The sequence below is a fragment of the Nuphar pumila genome, chromosome 4, assembly GCF_984573655.1.
Source record: "Nuphar pumila chromosome 4, dmNupPumi1.hap1.1, whole genome shotgun sequence".
NCBI lineage: Eukaryota > Viridiplantae > Streptophyta > Magnoliopsida > Nymphaeales > Nymphaeaceae > Nuphar > Nuphar pumila.
In genome coordinates, this window is record NC_143252.1 from 135,437,420 (window position 1) to 135,457,370 (window position 19,951).

At 38.6% G+C, this 19,951-nt stretch overlaps 1 protein-coding gene and 1 pseudogene across 5 annotated transcripts; one reads left to right on the forward strand and one right to left on the reverse strand.

The window, feature by feature from the left end:
• Positions 1-3,344: 3,344 nt before the first annotated feature.
• LOC149841178 (uncharacterized) lies at positions 3,345-13,385 on the reverse strand. Its single transcript, XM_090004693.1, has 3 exons — positions 13,253-13,385; positions 3,932-4,132; positions 3,345-3,631 (listed from the first exon to the last, which is right to left on the reverse strand). The coding sequence occupies exons 1-3, from the start codon at positions 13,361-13,363 to the stop codon at positions 3,596-3,598; spliced, it is 348 nt and encodes a 115-aa protein (XP_089860819.1). The 5' UTR covers positions 13,364-13,385; the 3' UTR covers positions 3,345-3,595.
• A 4,151-nt stretch (positions 13,386-17,536) lies between these two features.
• LOC149841179 (uncharacterized) lies at positions 17,537-19,361 on the forward strand (annotated as a pseudogene). 4 transcript variants are annotated; one of them, XR_016431641.1, is made up of 2 exons: positions 17,537-17,646; positions 18,092-19,361. The product of XR_016431641.1 is annotated as an uncharacterized LOC149841179, transcript variant X2 (transcript). The 4 variants fall into 4 exon arrangements; XR_016431640.1 differs by having other exon boundaries at positions 17,537-17,642; XR_016431642.1 differs by having other exon boundaries at positions 17,552-17,646; positions 18,116-19,361.
• Positions 19,362-19,951: the final 590 nt, after the last annotated feature.

The following is a 19,951-nucleotide window of genomic DNA, read 5'->3' on the forward strand; positions in this document are numbered from 1 at the left end:
ATATACATTGATGACAAGAATTAGTGATGCCCCATATGATCAATAATGGTATATACTGTTTTATTAGCATGGCTTTGGATGCTAAAGTTATAGATTGGTTCTGATGTGCTTAGCATAGTTTATTTACTCTTTTAACAGACTTAATCATCATAGATAGGTTGTAAGACTCTAAGAAGATAAAGATGCAAATTTGACCCTATTCATCATGTCGTAGTCAACTTTACCACATAAAAAATAAGCACAGAATGCACATAATAAACATGATCCAAGGATGGTTAACATGCAGTTGGGGAACCCAAAAACAGTGGCTTTACAAACAAAACAAATACAGGCATTAACAAAAAACAATATACATATTAACTAAAATGCAGGCATCCACAGAGTTTGTAGGTCTAGCCAAACTCTTTGTTTTTATACATGCAGGGTCTCGCCAAACTCTATGTTTTTATACTTGCATATTAACAAAAATACAGGCATCCACAGAGTTTGTAGTGTTCAGCCACCAAAAAAAATAGAGGCATTTTTTTATAAGAGATGATGAAAAAAATAATATGCAGATTAACGAAAATATAGGCATCCACAGAGTTTGCAGGTTCCAGCCAAATGAAAATACATGCAACCACATAAATGCAATGACTACAAGGTCCAGCCAAAAACTGGAAAAAAATGGTATTTTTCTCATATATTTTTATACTTAAATAGTAAAAAAAAAGGGTAAAAATGGTTGCACATCATCAGCTTCTATTGGAAACCAAATGAGAATCATAATTCTCAAAAATTAGAATTAGAATTGATCAAGAAATACGAGAGGGAATGTTTGTTGCGTGAGAAAAAAATGAGAGAGGAGACTGTGTGTGAGAAAAAAATGAGAGAAAGGCTGCGTGAGAAAAAATGAGAGAGGTTGCATGAGAAAAAATGAGAGAGAAAGAAAAAAAACTAGAGACGAGAGAGAGCGTACTTGTTTCGGGGCTCCACCACAAGAGAGACAATGTTGTGAGACCCGAGCGAGAGTGACGGTTGTGAGAAGAAAAAAAACAGACAGAGAGAGGCGTAAGAAAAATGAGGGTTTTCACCCTCATTATGATCGGGGGCGGTTTATTTAAGCCCTAACTTTTATTAAATGAGGGTTTTGACCCTCATTTGACCAAATGCATTGAGGCGTATACGCCTCAAGGCCTATGAGGCGCACGCCTTGGGGCTTTTGCGCTTTACCTATGTGCCTCAAAGCATAAAGCCCCTCGCCTTGAGGCGAGGCACGTTTTTTTGCGCCTTGAGGCGCATTTTTAATAACACTGGAATAAACATATATGTGATTTGTGGAGTTCAGTGATGGTATTACTTTATTGTGGTATGTTTCCTATGAGCTACAGTAGCTTTCTTCTTCTTAATATCTCCTGTTTGTTTCTACCTCATGCTTGATGAACTCTAATTTGTTAATGAGTTTGAAGAAGCCTTCAAGTTGGCAGCTTCATTGTTAAATGGAATTTTGCTGCATCTTACTTGTATAATAGAGCTTCTCCATGGTTGACAGCTTCATTGTTAAATGAAGGCTATTTTATTGTTTCTGCTCTGACGAGTGGCACCTGCCTCTTCTCATATCCAAGCCACCTTAGCGTTGGTACTGAATTATTTTTAATTCAGTACAGACAACTTGGTTGCATGGTTAAATTTTGTTATATGAACCTTTAAGGCTGTCAATACAACTATGCCGTTGAAGGATGTCAATACAACTACCAAAATACCACCAAACACATTCCACGTTTAACTCGTCACATGCAGATTTCATACGCTCACAACAACACGTATTTGAAAAGTGTAGGAGGTCAAGTACAAGGATCAAAGGCATGATACGGATCATAGCCTTCAACTAGAGCTGCCTTTGGCATTGATACTATTAGCTAGGAGGAAAATGTTTTCATGCACAAACAAATAAGCAAAAATGTTTTTCTTTGCTTTTCAGCCCCATTTTCTCATGCTACACAAACAAGCGAAAAACTTTTTCTTTGGAGAACTTCTCCTGTCAAAACTTCTCTCGTAGGCAAAACTTTCTTTTTCTATCAAAGTTCTTCTCACTTCCAAACGTGTCCTAAGAACTATGGTAAGGAGAGTACTTCAGAGCGATGTTGTCAGTATCAGTGTGTATAAGTATCATATCGACTGAAAATCAATACACTTCACTCCTAAATTGGCTGCTTTTTAATAAATGCAAAAAATACTTAAAATTATTTTAAATATTATTTTAATAGCTTTAACACGTGTCATATTCTAATTAACACGTAATATTTTTTAATTATTTTTTAGCCAATTCAGAACGATCCACTTGAGTATCGGTATCCGCCGATTGACCTGAATCATTGGCCAAACGATACAGGGCCAAAAACGATACTGACAACATTGCTCCAAAGTTTTATACCGAAACAAGACCATGGTAAATGTGATACCCCCTCAGCCCATAATGGGATGATGATGGTTTCATCTTGTTATTGAGAAAAAAAATTAAAAGGAAAAAGAACAATGGAAGCTCAACAACACTTGTCTAAGCAAAGTTAATACAAGCCTATTTACTGGCACATACGACAATGTAGAATACTTGGGTTGGAGAGTGCTTATAAAAGGTTTATTCACTCGATCATGCATTATTTATTTATTTTATGAGGAACCTAAACGGAGAACTTGACCTAGGAGGTCTAGGTAGGGTCTAATTCTATTATTTTTAATTTTAAAAAATATATTTTTCTGTGGATGAGCTAGCTCGGGCTTTTCATGAGCTCAAGCTAGGCTTGGCTCGACACAAGAAACAAGCCAAGCTCGAACATCTACTGGCTCGTTTGCCAGCCATAACTTTGAAGCTAAGAAAACCTCACTACCAGAAAATGAAAGATCTAGAACTGTCCTCGGGGAAAGAACTGGAGATATCAGAAGTGATATTCCATAACTATATTAAACCTAAAGCAAACAATTCAAGACCACTAAGAAAGGAGAAATTTGATGTGATCTCGTAACTCAAATGACTTCTTACATCATTAACAGTTTCTTTTTAAAAGATTTCAGATTGGTCAGCACAAGACATGGCTCATTCAGGGGTGCAAAGTTTCCATCGACAAACTGAACCTGCTCAATGCCAATAATCAAGCCAATGTAGGATGTATATTTGGCATAAAATGAAACATGACCCAAGTTCAAGAAGCCAGTGTTCAGGTGCTTCAAAATGGCACCAACATGCGCAGTTGATGAACTTGGTCACATATTTCTTAAGCAAAACATCCGGATAACAGCATGATGTATCCCATAAACAGCAATTTCAATAACAGATCCGCAGAAACCACTAGAACGTGGAGATGACGTTTTAGTCTTAGAACTACCTAATAACTTGCATATAAAAAGAAAATGGTGGAGTATTCTCAACAGTTCACATTGCCAAAGTCAAAAAAGCAAATAAAGGGGGATATATGCATTCCTCCGCAACAGCACAAGATTGCAGAGCACTGGCATGAAAATGCAACTTGCATATGTTATTCCTCTCCCCCAACACCTAAAAGACTGAACAAAGTATCACTTCTAGAAATGAAAACCCAAGTAAAACTTAGTCTAGACATCAGAAGGTAGACCCATTCCATCCAAAGTTTGAACCCTGCAAGTTATCAAATACAAACGTTAGAACCTTGTAAACTCAGAAGAAAATATTCCAAACCAGATGCAAATCATTAAATCATACAATGAAAGGTTTGATGAGCTTTTCGACCAAAAAGCTTGACACAAACTTCTGTCAGTAAAGAGTTAATTACATGATCTAGTGCTGATGTAAAGCATGCAAGCACTGTGCAAAATCTTGACCATGATGTGCCTAACAAACATGAAAAGGCATATGAGAAACATACAATTTGGAGGGACCCACAACGGGTCATTAGGCAAAATGCTTGCAATGTGTTACCTTGGTATCATAAAATTTGAGGAAGAAGCGCGACTTTGGAACAGATAACTTGGTCTCCAAAATGGCAGCAATTGCAGCACTAAGCTTTTTGTTTGTGTCTGGGTTCAAGCCGCCAATGGAGACCAGCTCCCCATATGCAGCAGATTGTTCAGTTCCTCCAAAAGAAATGGGTACGGATCCTTTCAGCACTATCATCACATACTGTACAGCCAATCAAAATTTCATTGAGAAAACACAGATCCCAGAATATCAGTTTTTCCACCATCAAACAGAAGTGCACATGAGCATCCAAACATTTATGCCAGTTGCATAAACTTACAAACAAGCGCAACATAACAACATTCACACTGCAATGGCAACAAAAAACCAAAGCAGTCTACCATGATATTTTTCAACAATACTTGCCCACAATATAAAGGCCTTCAAGGGGAGGCAAATTGGGCAGCAAGGATGATGAGAACCTCATTTATCATAAACTGGTTATTTAAAATTATATTTTTAAAATTAATTTGTAAATCAACAACAATAATATATACAAGCCAAATGAAACGTTAAACATGAAAAAAAGTTTGTGACAGACTGATGCATAGCAACCATAGAGAGATCATATACCCATAAGATCATACCCAATCTCTTCATAACTACATATAAGCAAAACGCATAGCAGCAATCACTTAGAATGAATAACATTAGCAAGCACATGAAACCAATATGAACTTATCAAGCCTTAACTGAGACTTTGAGCATAAACCAGTAAAAGAATTGGACAGATCTGACTTGGGATGGCTGGAATCCAGATAATATGGACACTAGAATTAAAGGTAATCATCTTCATAGCCCATGACAACTAATTCAATGCTATCTAAGATATAGGGGGAATCTATGGAAGCAATATCCCGTTTACAGACTCACAGCCTAAAAAACTGAAACCCTAGTCCCATTGCATTAAAATTTGTTTTATTCTAGATCACTATGATCAACCACCTCTTAACAGGAAAATGGCAAGACCAGGTTGCTGAAAAAGGACAGAATGCATCATTGATGGATGAACTTTCTGGGAAATACAGCTTCACAGATGTCTGGCACTAAGTAGAGAACATGGAACATCTTTAAATATTTGTCCATTTCAACATTCATGGCAGCAAATATCAATGCTTCATGGTAATAGCTAGAAAATGATAGAAAGAGAAGAATATATATATATATATATATATATATATATATATATATATATATATATATATATACATATATATATATATACACAAACACGTCCAACCAAAGGAAGGTTCAAAATCTACAACCAATGATAATTGACGGTGTTCCTTCTCTAATAATCGAGTTTTTCATCGATCAGACTTTACATATTGGATTTCTATCATTCATTTAGTGAGTGACATGTTTTGGATTATGAATTTTCAATGGTCAGATGCATTTTTTAAAGCGTTAAAAATCACCGGCCCACAATACTTGTATTGTAAATTTTTAAATGCATTGTGAGCCGTTGATTTTCTTCGTTTCAAAAAACATGTTTATATGTTGTAAAGCCTTCATGTAAAGCATATTTCTTACAAAATAAATTATAAAAAACAAATATATGAGATCTGATCGATGAGATGCTCAAGCATTGGAGAAGGGTAGCTGCCAGATCGTCGTTGGTTGTAGATTTTGGACCTTCCTTTAGTTGGACAGGTCCCCCTTCTCTCTATATATATATAATATATAGACACGTGAACATCAACCCCGCTATTTTCAACCAGAAATTGAGAGCATCTGGTCTGTCAATAGCCAGTTTCTTGCATGGATATTTTTTGTCTTCACATAATTTCAATTAAAAAAGAACCAAATGGTTCCCTTAAATCAGATATGACATATACAATATATAAATCAACTAAACTCAGAAAAACAAAACAAGGAAAAGAAGAACAGACGGACTGTAGATAATGAAATTCATAACGAAACTATGCATAGACATTGTGCGAAAAGACTAATCATCGGCACTTATACATCCCATTTCTTACTGTTAACTGATTATGCGAGACTGAAAAAACTCAACAAAACAATCATAGACCATTTATTGTTTTTCAACTAGGCATCCACCCATAGTAACCATCCTCACTTCCTAGCAAGATAACTACTAAACTGAAAAAGGGGATACCAAGAGGTGAAGAATACCAAGAAAATGTTTCAATAACTTGGGTATCTCACATTTCACTAGACCATACAGTTATCTGATAACTGTTGGGATGGCCGGAGTTTCCACCGCCGGTCCTGTGCGCCGGCGGTTCTGCCATAACCATGCAAACAGCCCCTGCAGAAAATGAAAATATACATACAGAGCATGTGTACCTGATGCTGCCATTGATGGAGCTGCTGTGCTTGCCGGAGAGGGTCGATCTTCAACTCAGCCGGTATGCAGCCACCAAGAGGGCAGGCCTCCGAATGCTACCGGTGAGTCGACTTTTTCCCTCTGAAATTTCTGTATTGCGCTTACCTAAAGGGTCGCTCATGAAACCCTTTTATAAGGCACAAAATGGAAATGGTTGAATAACCGTTCCCTCTGATTTCAATGCAGGTTTAACGGAAGGGAGCACACTCATGGGGAGCGTTACCCACATCGTGGGTAACCACCACCAACGTGGTGGTTAATCCCAACATTCTCCCACTTGCTCCGACGATAAACCCTTTAACTAGAAAACCTTATGGGAATAACTTGATGAATAGAATGGCCTTTATATTCTATTCTATAGGTCCTTAATTGAATCTCTAATCCTTATGAGATTAACAACAACCATAATGAGAATCAAAAGACTGAAAGTGATCACTTTATTTATATGCATATGTCAAAAAGAGTTTAACAATCCCATCCTCATTACATGTTCGGAATATAATCCCGGTGCTAGCCCTTTAGTAAGAGGATCAGCGATCATCTCTTTTGTACCAATATTGACAATATGCACTAAATGATTCTCCGTCCTTTCTTTAACAACAAAATACTTCAATTTCATATGCTTGCATGACGTAGTACTTTTGTTGTTGTTCGAAAAGGACACCGCAACTTCATTATCACAGTAGACCTTCAGTGGCTTCCCAATGGAATCAATCACCTTTAACTGTGATATGAAGTTCTTTAACCATATAGTCTGCGAAGTAGACTCGTACAATGCAATGAATTCTGTCTCCATGGTGTGGGCAGCAGTAGTCGTCTGCTTTCCACTCCTCCAAGAGATCGCTCCCTCAGCAAGTAAGAAGACGTACCCAGTAGTAGACTTTCTACTATCAAGGCATCCTCCTAAATCCGCATCTGAGTAGCCAATAACCTCGAGGTAATCAACTTTATGATACGTTAACATACAGTCTTTTGTCCCTTGCAAGTACCGCAAGACTTTCTTGGCAGCCTTTCAATGGGGTAAACCTGGGTTAGATTGAAATCTGCCAAGTATCCCTACTGCAAAAGAAATATTTGGTCGAGAACATGTCTGCGCATACTGCAAGCTGCCAACAACTGATGCATATGGATAAGCATTCATCTATGCTTTGTCAATATCGTTTTGTGGACAATCCTTTAGGCTCAGCTTGTCACCTTTTGATATGGGTGTAGAAGTAGGAGAACAATTCTCAATTCCATATCGCTTTAACACCTTTTCTATATAGGATCTCTGAGAGAGACCTAGAACACATTTTGCTCTGTCTCGACGAATCTCAATGCCAATAACATAAGCAGCCTCACCCATATCTTTCATATCAAAATGTGATGCAAGAAACTGTTTTGTCTCTGAAAACAATTTTATATCGTTGGTTGCAAGTAAGATGTCATCCACATACAACATCAATATAATGAACTTACTCCCACTTTCCTTAAGGTATATACATTGATCAATAATGTTTTCTGTAAACCCGAAAGTCACAATGACTTAGGAAAATTTAATATACCACTGTCGGGTGGCCTGTTTAAGTCCATATATTGATTTGTTAAGCTTACAAACCAAACGATCATTTTCAGAGAAACCAAAAGGTTGTTCCATGTATACCTCTTCATTCAGATCCTCGTTGAGGAACGTTGTTTTCACATCCATCTGATGTAGCTCTAAGTCATAATGAGCTACGAGGGCCAGAATAATCCTCATTGACTCTTTAGTTGAGACAGGAGATAATGTCTCATTATAGTCAATGCCCTCCATCTGGGTGAATCCTTTAGCAACCAATCTTGCTTTATGTCTCTCTATGTTACCTTTGGAGTCCTTCTTGGTCTTAAAGACCCATTTACACCTTACGGGTTTTACTCCTTTAGGTAACGTGACAAGATCTTACACTTGATTTTTAGCCATAGAGTCTAATTCTTCTTTCATGGCTTCTATCTAGTGGGAAGATTGTTTGCTTTCAACAGCTTCCATAAAAGTCAATGGGTCATCATCCATATCTATGAAATCACAAGGCTCCTGAAGGTACACCACATAATCAAGATGTATGGCAGATCTCCTAATCCTTGTGGATCTCCACAACAGGTCGTTCCTCAGGCTCAGATTGAATCTGATCATCATGTCCGTGCTCTTCTGCATTGTTCACAATAGGTTCGCTTTGGATTTGTGCATTAACAATCGAATGATCAACCACATCATCATTAGGAATAACAATGTGGTATCTTTCGATGTTTTCTTTAACAGGTGATGAAACTGGATCCTATATTTCCTCAAAACCAATGCTTTGAAGTGCACTTAATCCTACTGAACCATCTTCTAGGAATTTAGCCTTATCCGTTTCAACAATCTGTGGTGAGTGAGATGGGCAATAAAACCTGTACTCTTTTGATCTTTCTGGATAACTAATAAAATATCCACTGGTTGTTCTTGGATCAAAGGCTTTAATGTAGGGGTTATATAGTTTAGCCTCTGCAGGACATCCCCATATGTACATATAAGACAGTGATGGTTTCCTACTTGTCCATAGCTCGTAAGGAGTATTAGATACAGATTTCGTAGGAACCTTATTCAAAATATGCACAGCAGTCCTTAAGGCTTCACCCCACAACTTTATGGGAAGTGTTGAATAATTCAACATAGCTCTCACCATTTCCTTAAGCGTACGATTTCTCCTTTCAGCTACATCATTCTGATAGGCACTACCAGGCATGGTATATTGAGGCACAATGCCTTCCTCTTTAAGAAATTGCGCTAATGGTCCTTCCCTTTGCCCCATCTCAGTAAACCTACCATAATTCGCCACCTTTATCAGACCTGACTATCTTAATAACTTTATCGGTTTGTTTCTCTACTTTTTTCTTAAATTCCTTAAACATCTGAAAAACATCAGATTTTTCAAAAATCAAGTAGAGATACATATACCATGAATAGTCATCAATAAAGGTGACAAAATATTTTTCGCCTGTGTAACAGGGAGAAAATTGTCCACATACATCCGTATGGACTATTTCTAATATCACACTACTGCGTTTGACACCCTCTTTATATGTGTTTGTATGCTTAACCTTTATGCAATCAACACAGGGGTCATTGTCAGTAAAATCTAGAGATTGCAAGATCCCTTCATTTACCAGTCTCTTTATTCTCTTTTCAGAGATATGACACAACTTTCGATGCCAAAACATGTAAGATTTATCATTCATCATGCTACGTTTATTTTCAACTAATGCGTATTCCTGAGTTTGGATCTTCACATTCAATCTATATAAACCATCATAAACTAATGCTGAACCAATTTCAATTGAATTTCTGAATATGAACAATTTGGAATTTTCAAACTTAAAACAATATCCAAATTTATCCAACTTTGAAATTGAAATTAAGTTTCTACTATACGATGGAATATAAAAGACATCATGAAGATCTAAAACTACGCCCGTATCCAGAGTAATCTTGCAGGTTCCAACACCATTCACATGTGAACGCATCTTGTTTTCCGAATAGATGCTCTTCTCATGCATTGTTGGTTCCCTTCTATTCAGGAACAGCTGTAGACAGTTGGAAATATGAACAGTAGCACCAGAATCAATCCACCAGCTATTTTCAGGAATATGTAATAAATTATATTCATGAGAAACTAATGACAAATTACCTCTCTTTTCCAACCATTTCTTGTACTTTATGCAATATGCCTTTATGTGTCCCTTCTTCTTGCAAAAGAAGCACTTTATGGGAGCAGAGTTTGATTGCTTGTCTTGGGATGACTTATCCCCAGTTGGCTTCTTCCTAGCATTTCTCTTAAATGCATTTTTCCTTGGTCTTACCTTGGATGTATGAGAAGTCATATGTGCACTCTGCACCTTCTCACCTTTCATCCTCTCTTCTTCTTCAACACACTTGGACATAAGTTCATTAAATGTTCATTCATCATTATGTGTGTTGTACGAGATTTTGAAAGGTCTGTATTCCAAAGGTAAGGACGTTAGAACTAAATGCACTAAGAAAGAATCAGAGATGGTGAGCTTCATGTCATTCAGCTGAGACGCTATGTTTCTCATCTCTAAAATGTGTTGGCGAATGTTTCCCCCTCCAGTATATTTCATAGATATCAGTTTTGACATCAGGGTACTGGCTAAGACCTTGTTTGAACTCACAAAATGTGCCTCAATGGCATTCATGAATTCCCTCACTGTTCTGCATTGTGGAATAGCACTTCGAATATTCTTAGCTACTTTAGATTGCAAAAGCAACAAGCTAAGCGTATTTGAGCGTTCCCACTTCTCAAAAGCAATCTTTTAATCAGCAGTGCTCTGATCAGTGAGGGCAACGGGTTCATCTATCCTTAGGACCAGATCTAGATCTATATACCCTAATGCAAAAAGAACAATTTCTTTCCAATCACTAAAATTAGATCTATCTAGAAAAGGTATAGAACTAGAGACATCTAAAATCACAGAACTAGAAATTGCATGACAAAAGACACGTATCAAGAAGCATTCATACGAGACTAAAACTTTAGTGGAAAAAACAAATAATAAAAGACCCTTGATATGCTTATTTCCAGGCGAGTGAAGGGGGTCATCAGAGTCCTACTTTGGTAAGAGCTCCGACACGCGAAATCACTTCGCCTACCAACCATATTCGGTAAAACTAAGGTTCTTGTGAAGTTAAACCATCAACACAAGGTACCTTTGGATACTCATGTGTGATGTATCTCGACACATTTACCTTATTTTACCCTACTTAAATTTCAAACACGATAAAACTACATTTGGGTCGTTTATCGTTTCATGAATATAAGTACAACATTAATATTGACTAAAACCATATGATAGTACAACATTTTGACAACATACGTGTATTCAGTCACTTTGGTGACATGAATACACTAAGTTATCTGACTATCTTTAATGCCAATATTATATATAAAATAATATCTGAAAATAGTCCGTAAACCGAATGGACTAGACATATGACTCTCGAAATGGTTCTAAAATTGAATGAACCTGTCGTATGTTTCACAAACCAGTCTTAAAGCACTCTGAACCGGTCTGAAACAGCCCTGAACCGGTCATCCAAGGGTCCGAACCGGTTCTGAACCTTATGAACCGGGTCAAGTATGAACAAAAGTTCATAAAAACCCTATAAGCGTATGCCAAAATTCCTATATTTTCTTATATTTAAGAAAACAGGGTCTTAGCATTTCGGAACCGGTGAGAAACTGGAAGGAACCGGCCAAAAACGGCTCTGAACCGATCCCGGAAAGGGGCTGAGTCAGTCCCTGATCCGGTTCAAGCCAAATAGTGCCTGGACCTTTCTGGATCCGGGTCAAACCCAACTGTAACCGAATCCGGGTCAAACCCGGAATTATCTGGATCCGGGTTGGACCCGGTAATGACCGGATCCGGGTCGGACCCGGTACTGATCGGATCTGGGTCAGACCCGGTACTGGCCGGATCTGGGTCGAACTCGTTAATGACTGGATCTGGGTCGGACCTGGGGTTATCTGGATCTGGGTCAGACCCGGTTAAGACCTGGATCTGGGGTCTGATCCGATTTTACCGGATCTGGGCCTGACCCGGTAGCTACTAGATCCGGGTCGGACCCGAGGTTTAACCGGATCCGGGTTTGACCCGGTTGCTACCAAATCCAGGTCTGACCCGGGGGCTTCTTGATCCGGGTCGGACCCGGTACATACCGAATCCGATCCGGTTCTACCCGATAGAAAAAAAAACGAAAAGGGGCAGAAATCCCCGATCTTTTAGAAAACAGGGGTTTTCCCCTTTTCATTGCCGGCGACCAATGTCGCCGGTCGGCGACCAACGTCGCCTGCCGGCGATGCCCCCTACCGACGACCAACGCCGCCGCTCCTGATGGCGTTTCTCCTCCAGCGAAAGCAACCGCCGGCGAAAACTGATGCCGCATAAGCTTTTTCAGAAATCAGACGACTCAATAGTCGCCGGCGACGGTTCCTGCAGCCTTTTAATGGCGAATGGAGAAGGAAACGCCGGCGGTGTCCTCGCCGACAGAAAACCCCCAAAAAAAAAGAGGTAAGATGATTTTTTTTATACGCATGTCTGTCGCCCAATGGCGACAGTCGCCGGATTCCGGCGACCAACAGCAGCGTCACCCCACGGTGACCTGCTTTGCTGAACTGCCAAAAGCACACCCCGCAGCGGAAGCGGGGTGTGGGCCCATAACCCAATGTTGGGACGGCCGGAGTTTCCACCGCCAGTCCTGTGCGCCGACGGTTCTGCCATCACCATGCAAACAGCCCCTGCAGAAAATGAAAATATACATACAGAGCATGTGTACCTGATGCTGCCATTGATGGAGCTGTTGTGCTTGCCAGAGAGGGTCGATCTTCAACTCAGCCGGTATGCAGCCACCAAGAGCGCAGGCCTCCGAATGCTACCGGTGAGTCAACCTTTTCCCTCTAAAATTTTTGTATTGCGCTTACCTGAAGGGTTGCTCATGAAACCCTTTTATAAGGCACAAAATGGGAACTGTTGAATAACGGTTCCCTCTGATTTCAATGCAGGTTTAACCGAAGGGAGCACATTCATGGCGAGCGTTACCCACATCGTGGGTAACCACCACCAACGTGGTGGTTAATCCCAACAATAACTTCTCCAAATCATCATTCAGATGCATCAAATGTGGAACAAGAAATAGTGGTTATTACTTATTAGTCAATCTCCACTGCCATCAAGCAAACTCCGTTTGTTTCCCAATCCACCAACATCAAAGCATGCAATATGAGAACAGTATTGCTATAATAATCACGAAAGATAGCAAAGAAAACATGAAACAGGAGGAACACCTAATTGGGTAAAACATCGCCAGTGATGGGAGAAAGAGTAGAACCAACAAAAGGAGGAGAGAGAGAGAGAATGATTACGCTCTCAGGTTTGCCGATGATATTGGCGACGTTCTTCGTGGCTTCGGAGAGGATGGAAGAGGTGTCGACGCCGTCGAGGCTCACGTTCGTTGAGATGTTCAGGCACGGCATGGCTAGTTGGCTACCACTCAACCCTCTCTCTCTCTCTCTCTCTCTCACACAGACACACACAAATAGGAGGAGTATGAGTGTCAACGGATCAGGTATGACCCGATCTCGACCCGTACCAGATCCTATAGGATTTGGTTACAAAGAAGGGGACCGATTAACTATTCGGGTCGGACTCATGAGATCCAATTATTAAATGGGTCGGGTATGGTTTATGGAATTTTATATAAAACTGGGTCCCAACCGAGTTCCGATTAAGATCCAAAAATTTTCAATGTAAAACACTTAAAAATATTATTTTAATGGGTATGAACTGGGTCTGGTTTATGTAATTCTTATTGAATTTGGGTATGGTTTTTTTATAAAAAGCCAGTTGGACCTGAATTCAGATCCAATAGCTGCAATACTTAATTGGATCTAGGTCTGGACTCACCCATTTTAGTGGGGGTCTTACCGGTTGACACCCCTAAAAAAGATTATGAGAATAACTACATATCGGGTTTGGGTTAGATATCGCGAAACCCAATTAATTGGATTCGGCCAACAAAGCAGCATCACATTAATAATGGGATTCTGACTTGGGATGTCAATTTTCATCCAAATCCAAATTTAAATTTGACCTGGTTACATATAAAACCTAGTCACAAATATTGTCTTATATGACAGGCATCATAGAGAGACCCGTGTGTTAAGTAATGTGCATGCTTTTTAGCTATTATCTTGTATCAAATTGACTGTCTTTGTCTTTGTCTTTGTCTTTGTCTTTATCAAGATTTTTTTTTTTTTTTTCAACTTTGTCAAAGCCAATCTTTTCATTTTTTTAATGTATTTACCTTTTTGTTATTGATTGATTTTCGTACACTCGACAACAAAGAGGGGCATTCTGTAGATACCAAAATTTGGACTAAGATATTTTGCATACCAAAAATACATCTTCACCAAAACAAGCTTCAATATGAATTTTGGCATATAAAACTACTTCTCTTTATCGGTCCAAGCTTTGTCGTCATTGATTGAAGCTTTGTTGTCATTGGTCCAACCTTATATTGGTACGATGTCAGCATACTGTCGTTAGTGGAGAAGTCGACACCTCATATTGTAGCTATCATTGATGTTAACAACAAAAAAATTATCGTTAGCGCCTAAGTTTGTCGTTGACGGTTTTTGACAGTTTCAGAACATTCACGCCAAACCTCATTCACACTCCACTCAGCCTTCCCAAACCATGGATTTAGTCTTAATTGCATTCATTAAGACTAGATCCTATTCCTAAATAACCTCTCTTAGATCTAATCTTTGCCCAAGGTTCAAATTAACTTGAATTTCAACCCTAGATCTATCTTTGAATCTCTGATACATAAAAAAACATATTCAGATCTATTAAAAAATTATAAATAAGGGTGCATTTTCCCCTTATTTCAAGGAAATTAGGACCCATTCCTAAGCAACATTATTTTATCTATTTGATAAAGTTTAAACTTTAATGATTTAATTACTGTATTTTTTCATTTAAATTTGTTGTTATAACTTAACATTCTTTTGTTTTGCAAAAAAAGATAATGATATCTTAGACAACGCAATGCTCGCACATCATAAATATTTAGTCGGGCTGCAAAAATAATAGATGCATTTAATCCAATCATGTCAATCCTTAATTGGTAGCATCTTTATGATGGTGATACACCCGAGTTTAGAGTATTAGCCATTAAAGTTTTATCTCAACCTATCAGCACATCTGCTGAAAGAGTGTGGAACACCTATAACTACATTCATAATGTTAAAAGAAATAGGTTCAATAAAGAACGTGTTGATACCTTAGTCTATATCCATTCAAATATTTAATTGATTGACATATATAATTAAAATATTTTATACTTTTGTTTAAATATCTTATAAAATACTTATGTTGATCATTTGTTAGCATTCTTGTTTTTTCTATTGTCATAAAAATGTGCAAAAATTACTTCAAAGGACTTATTCGAAGATGAGATATCAATCCAAAGATTTTTGTTGTAAAAAAAATATGTTGAGAATGGAGGACATGCGTTGAAGAAATTTGGATGATAGTACACAACAATCCAAAACTATTTTTAGAACCAAAGATACATACAAGAGTTTCATTGCCTCTTACAATCACACATAGAAATGTGGTTGAAGAGGATTTAAATTAATTAAATAAAGCTAGGGGTAGGAGTAGTATACAAGCGTGACTATCAGTTCTCCTAGGTAGGGTTGATTGTTTCTTTGGCAGCTGACCAAGGTGATCTATGTATTATGTATCTTGTGTTTTTTATTTTTTCACTTTTTTTCATATGTATTATTTATATTTTAAATTAATATTTTTAAATATTTTAAGTTTTTAACATATTCATTATAGAAAATAAAAGGAATGAAAGGTGTGAAGGACGTAGAAAGGCAGGAATTTCCTCAAAATCTATTGTTTATTTGAAGGGAAAGAGAAGAATGGCAAATTATTGAGTACAAACTTTTGATTATGTAGTTGGACTTGTGAAACTTTTAAGTTGCTTTGGCGATGACTTTTTTGTCATAGACTTGTAATATTTTATTGATTTGATTTTGGTGGTTTAAAGTTTAAACTTTGAAGTTTGAATATTGAAGTAAAGTAGTGAACTAAGTTAGTTTTAAAGTTTAAACTTTGAAATGTATAATTTAATTTATATTTTTTAGTGCTTAAATGCATGATTTGTTTTGTGCATTGAAAATTTTAACTATATCTCAGTGTAATCTTTTAGTTTATTGATTTAAATGCTTGCAATAGGATATATTTGTTAAATGGTTGCACTTGCATATACAATTAGTTTTGATATCAGTAGATAAGCTTTAATGTTACATACTCATGCATTATTTTGTCTATGATAGCACAAATTTTATATTTTAATAAATTAAAAAGATATAATTACATTTTTGCTTCTTGTTTTATTCCTATTCTCTTTCTCTTTTCGCTTATCACTTGATTTTCTCTTTGTTTTCCTTTCAAAACCTTTTTGCTTTCACTTCGATTTCTAGGTTACTTCCTATTTGATTTTCTTATCGCTTTCGCTTCTTAAAACACTTTTTCCTCACACTCTCACTTTCTCGGCTAGAAACCTTGGTCAAAATAAATGGCACTATGATAGTCCCTGACCGATCTTTCGAAATGGGGCAGTTGCAATGTAAAGCTCTACTGAGTGGAAAATGCATCGAGTGTAAGAACATGTGGTGTGCATTGGCTTGATCGGTGATATGAGGTGGTAGCATGGCACGTGATAGGCATCAATATCATCGTTAGTGCATTGCTGTATGACGGCACAGTGGTGGAGCGTTGTTTGGTTAAGCAGTGTCAACAAATCAGAGGATGTGGCCTTTGGAGTTTTGGTTAAGGACCTTTCGGCTTGCAAGAGGTCCTACGCATAACGGTTGGATGCACGGGAGTGCATGTGGGTTAGGGTTAATTATCTCAGAAATCACATTAGGTGATTTCAACCGAGTATGGTGACTCGGGGTTAGGTGAGTGAATGCTTAGGCATCGACGAACGAGTATGGATGGTGCTCTTTGCTATGGTGTTCAATAACAACTGATCTTCGGACTGGAGGCTGCAAGGTCTTGTTTATTCAGTGGCAAGGTTTTGTTGCATCGTGCGCATGGAGTCGCAATACGCTTCATAGCACGCAAGTCTAAGATAAGTTTGTGCATCTTTCGAAAGTGATCGGTATTGAACGACTATGCACTAAGCGACATGGATTACTTGGAATATGCATTTGAAAATGTGTTTGATCAGCTTTCGATAAGCAGCTACACACGGGGTGGTGCACAAAGCCAATGAAAATGATTCAGCATATGGAAAGGTGTTGGTACGCGGCCTTTATCGCAGGTTTGTGAAGCATTCTATACCCGTGAGAGAGCGATGAAAAGGCTTGCGACAGTAAGGAAGTCGTGCCGCAGTGGTTTATTGAAAAGCTAAGCCCGTGACAGTGATATTCACACTCGAGTGTAAGTGCAATCAATCATTTGTACCAAACATAAACCCATATGCTCACATGTAAAAGCATTTAAAATATAAAAATACTTTTAAAAATGCGTTATTTTTTCCAGGGCCATATGGGTTTTTAAAAGCACACGATAAAAATCAAGAGATTTTCGCCTATATTTGTGTCTACGCCGTCAAAGCCCTGCTCCCCTCTTTCTTCGGGGAAAAGCCCTAGCGTCTCCGACGGCCCGACGCAACACCTGCTTGAAAGCGTTTTCCGGCGACAGTGCCGGCCGGTGTTCTCAGTCTCCGTTGTAGGTGACGTCTTCTCTGTGTGTGTTTCTGTATCACCCATGGTTTTGGGACGTTTAGCCCCAAATTTTATTAAGAAATGTCGAGATTGGTAGCAATAAACACATCACGGCGATCACCATTTTTGCATATTTTCTGGTGATTTTTGGTACTGGTCGTTCTTTTACCTCCGGAATAAAGGAAATCTAGGGTTTTTGAAGTCATGAATATTCTTTGTGTAGAAAGAAATGGTTTTGGTCATTACACATGCTGGCTTATTGGTTGTGTAGCTCATAAGTCGCTGAATTTTGGTGAGAAACGGGGTGAAATCTCTCATCATACTTGATTTATGGGTGTAGTTGATTCAACTATGTCCAGGATTGTTTCCATCTCTTAAAAAAAATGCTTTCTCTACGTCCGTATACTGTTTTTGCATTTCTTTGGTGTTAAAAAAATCTTATTCCTCATTCAGGACTTGTGCTGAAACAACTTCCAGGCTTTTCTGCAAGAGAAACACTATACGAAGATGCTTGGTGTGCCAAGAGAAGGAGGGAATGCCATGGTTGTGGCACAGAGGCCAGGGATGGAATGGACTGTTTCTCCCTATGCCTCTGGCCACGTATCAGCACCAAGAGAAGGCCCAGCACCCGGACAACAACGGAAGTCGAGCTTGGAATCGCCGATCATGTTGCTGGCGGGCCACCACAGCGCCATCTACACCATGAAATTCAACCCTTCTGGAACGGTGATTGCATCTGGGTCGCACGATAAAGAGATATTTCTTTGGCATGTTCAAGGAGATTGCAAGAACTTTATGGTCCTGAAAGGTCACAAGAATGCGATATTGGACCTTCAGTGGACGACGGATGGTAGCCAGATAGTATCTGCAAGTCCTGATAAGACGCTGAGGGCGTGGGATGTGGAGACAGGGAAGCAGATCAAGAAGATGTCAGAGCACTCCTCTTTTGTGAACTCATGCTGCCCTTCGCGAAGAGGTCCGCCTCTTGTTGTTAGCGGATCCGATGATGGCACTGCCAAGCTTTGGGACCTCAGGCAAAGAGGAGCCCTGCAAACGTTTCCAGATAAATACCAGATCACGGCAGTCGGCTTCTCCGATGCGTCTGATAAGATTTTTACCGGTGGAATGGACAATGTGGTTAAAATATGGGATTTGCGTAGAAACGAGGTCAACATGACCCTTCAGGGGCACACTGATATGATCACGGGCATGCAACTGAGTCCCGATGGTTCTTATCTTCTCACTAATTCCATGGACTGCTCGTTAAGGATTTGGGATATGCGCCCATATGCCCCACAAAATCGCTGTGTCAAATTTTTATCTGGGCACCAGCATAACTTTGAGAAGAACTTACTGAAATGTAGCTGGTCTCTTGATGGAAGCAAGGTCACAGCTGGTAGTGCTGATCGAATGGTATATATTTGGGATACAACTTCACGCCGTATCTTGTATAAGCTTCCAGGTCACAATGGCTCAGTAAATGAGACCGTTTTTCACCCTACTGAGCCCATCATTGGCTCATGCAGCAGTGATAAGCAGATATACTTGGGTGAGATTGAAACCAACTCTGTGTATCAACAGCTCGCACAATGAATTTATAGTTGGGAATAGACTGTTACATTTGATTGTGAAAGTTAGCTGTAACTGTAAGCCCTTGATTTGGTTGTTTTGGGTTATCCACATGCATGCGTACTTAGATAATCATTTGAAATTTTCTGTTCTGAATTGCTAATTTTGTGGAACACAATTAGGCCTAATTGCTGAAAACTAGGACTACCTGCCATTGGCATTGAGGAGTTTTATGTTGATTTGATTGAATTCATCAGTTTCTATTCCACACTTTTGGATTAGACAGAAGGTTTCAGTTATACAGGAGGGATCTGATAAGAAATGCTGACTGTTACTTTGTTGAATGACTTATTAAATTTGTGACTGTCTTCCTTCTCTGCTTGGGTGACATTATTGTCAATACTGTTTTCTTTTCCCTTTGAATGTGCTATGCAGTAACTTAATCTGTATTACTCCATCTGATCTTGTGTATTGCGCACTACTCCCATAACCCTGCCTCATGAATGAATCCAGTTTTCCTATGAAATCTAAGAGCTAAGCAGATTGGACAAAACATATGAAGTTTTCTTAAACTACTGTGCTTCTAAAAAGAAATAATGATTTTCTATCTCACCCTTGTCTTCCCACAAATCAGTCTACTTTATCTGCACCATCCAAAAGAAAAATTAATTCTTGTTTCATGCAAAAGCTATGGTGCACTTAAACGAAAGAAAAATCTTTATTCTGGTTATGAGCCTTTTCTTC

What these genes read in the sequence shown, in the direction of transcription:
- LOC149841178 (XM_090004693.1), bottom strand. Translation starts at nt 13,363, where the DNA reads ATGCCGTGCCTGAACATCTCAACGAACGTGAGCCTCGACGGCGTCGAC. An exon ending in TCATCGGCAAACCTGAGAGC is followed by an intron (nt 4,133 to 13,252) that starts GTAATCATTCTC and finishes TTGGCTGTACAG; the next exon opens with TATGTGATGATAGTGCTGAA. An exon ending in TCAAATTTTATGATACCAAG is followed by an intron (nt 3,632 to 3,931) that starts GTAACACATTGC and finishes GATAACTTGCAG; the next exon opens with GGTTCAAACTTTGGATGGAA.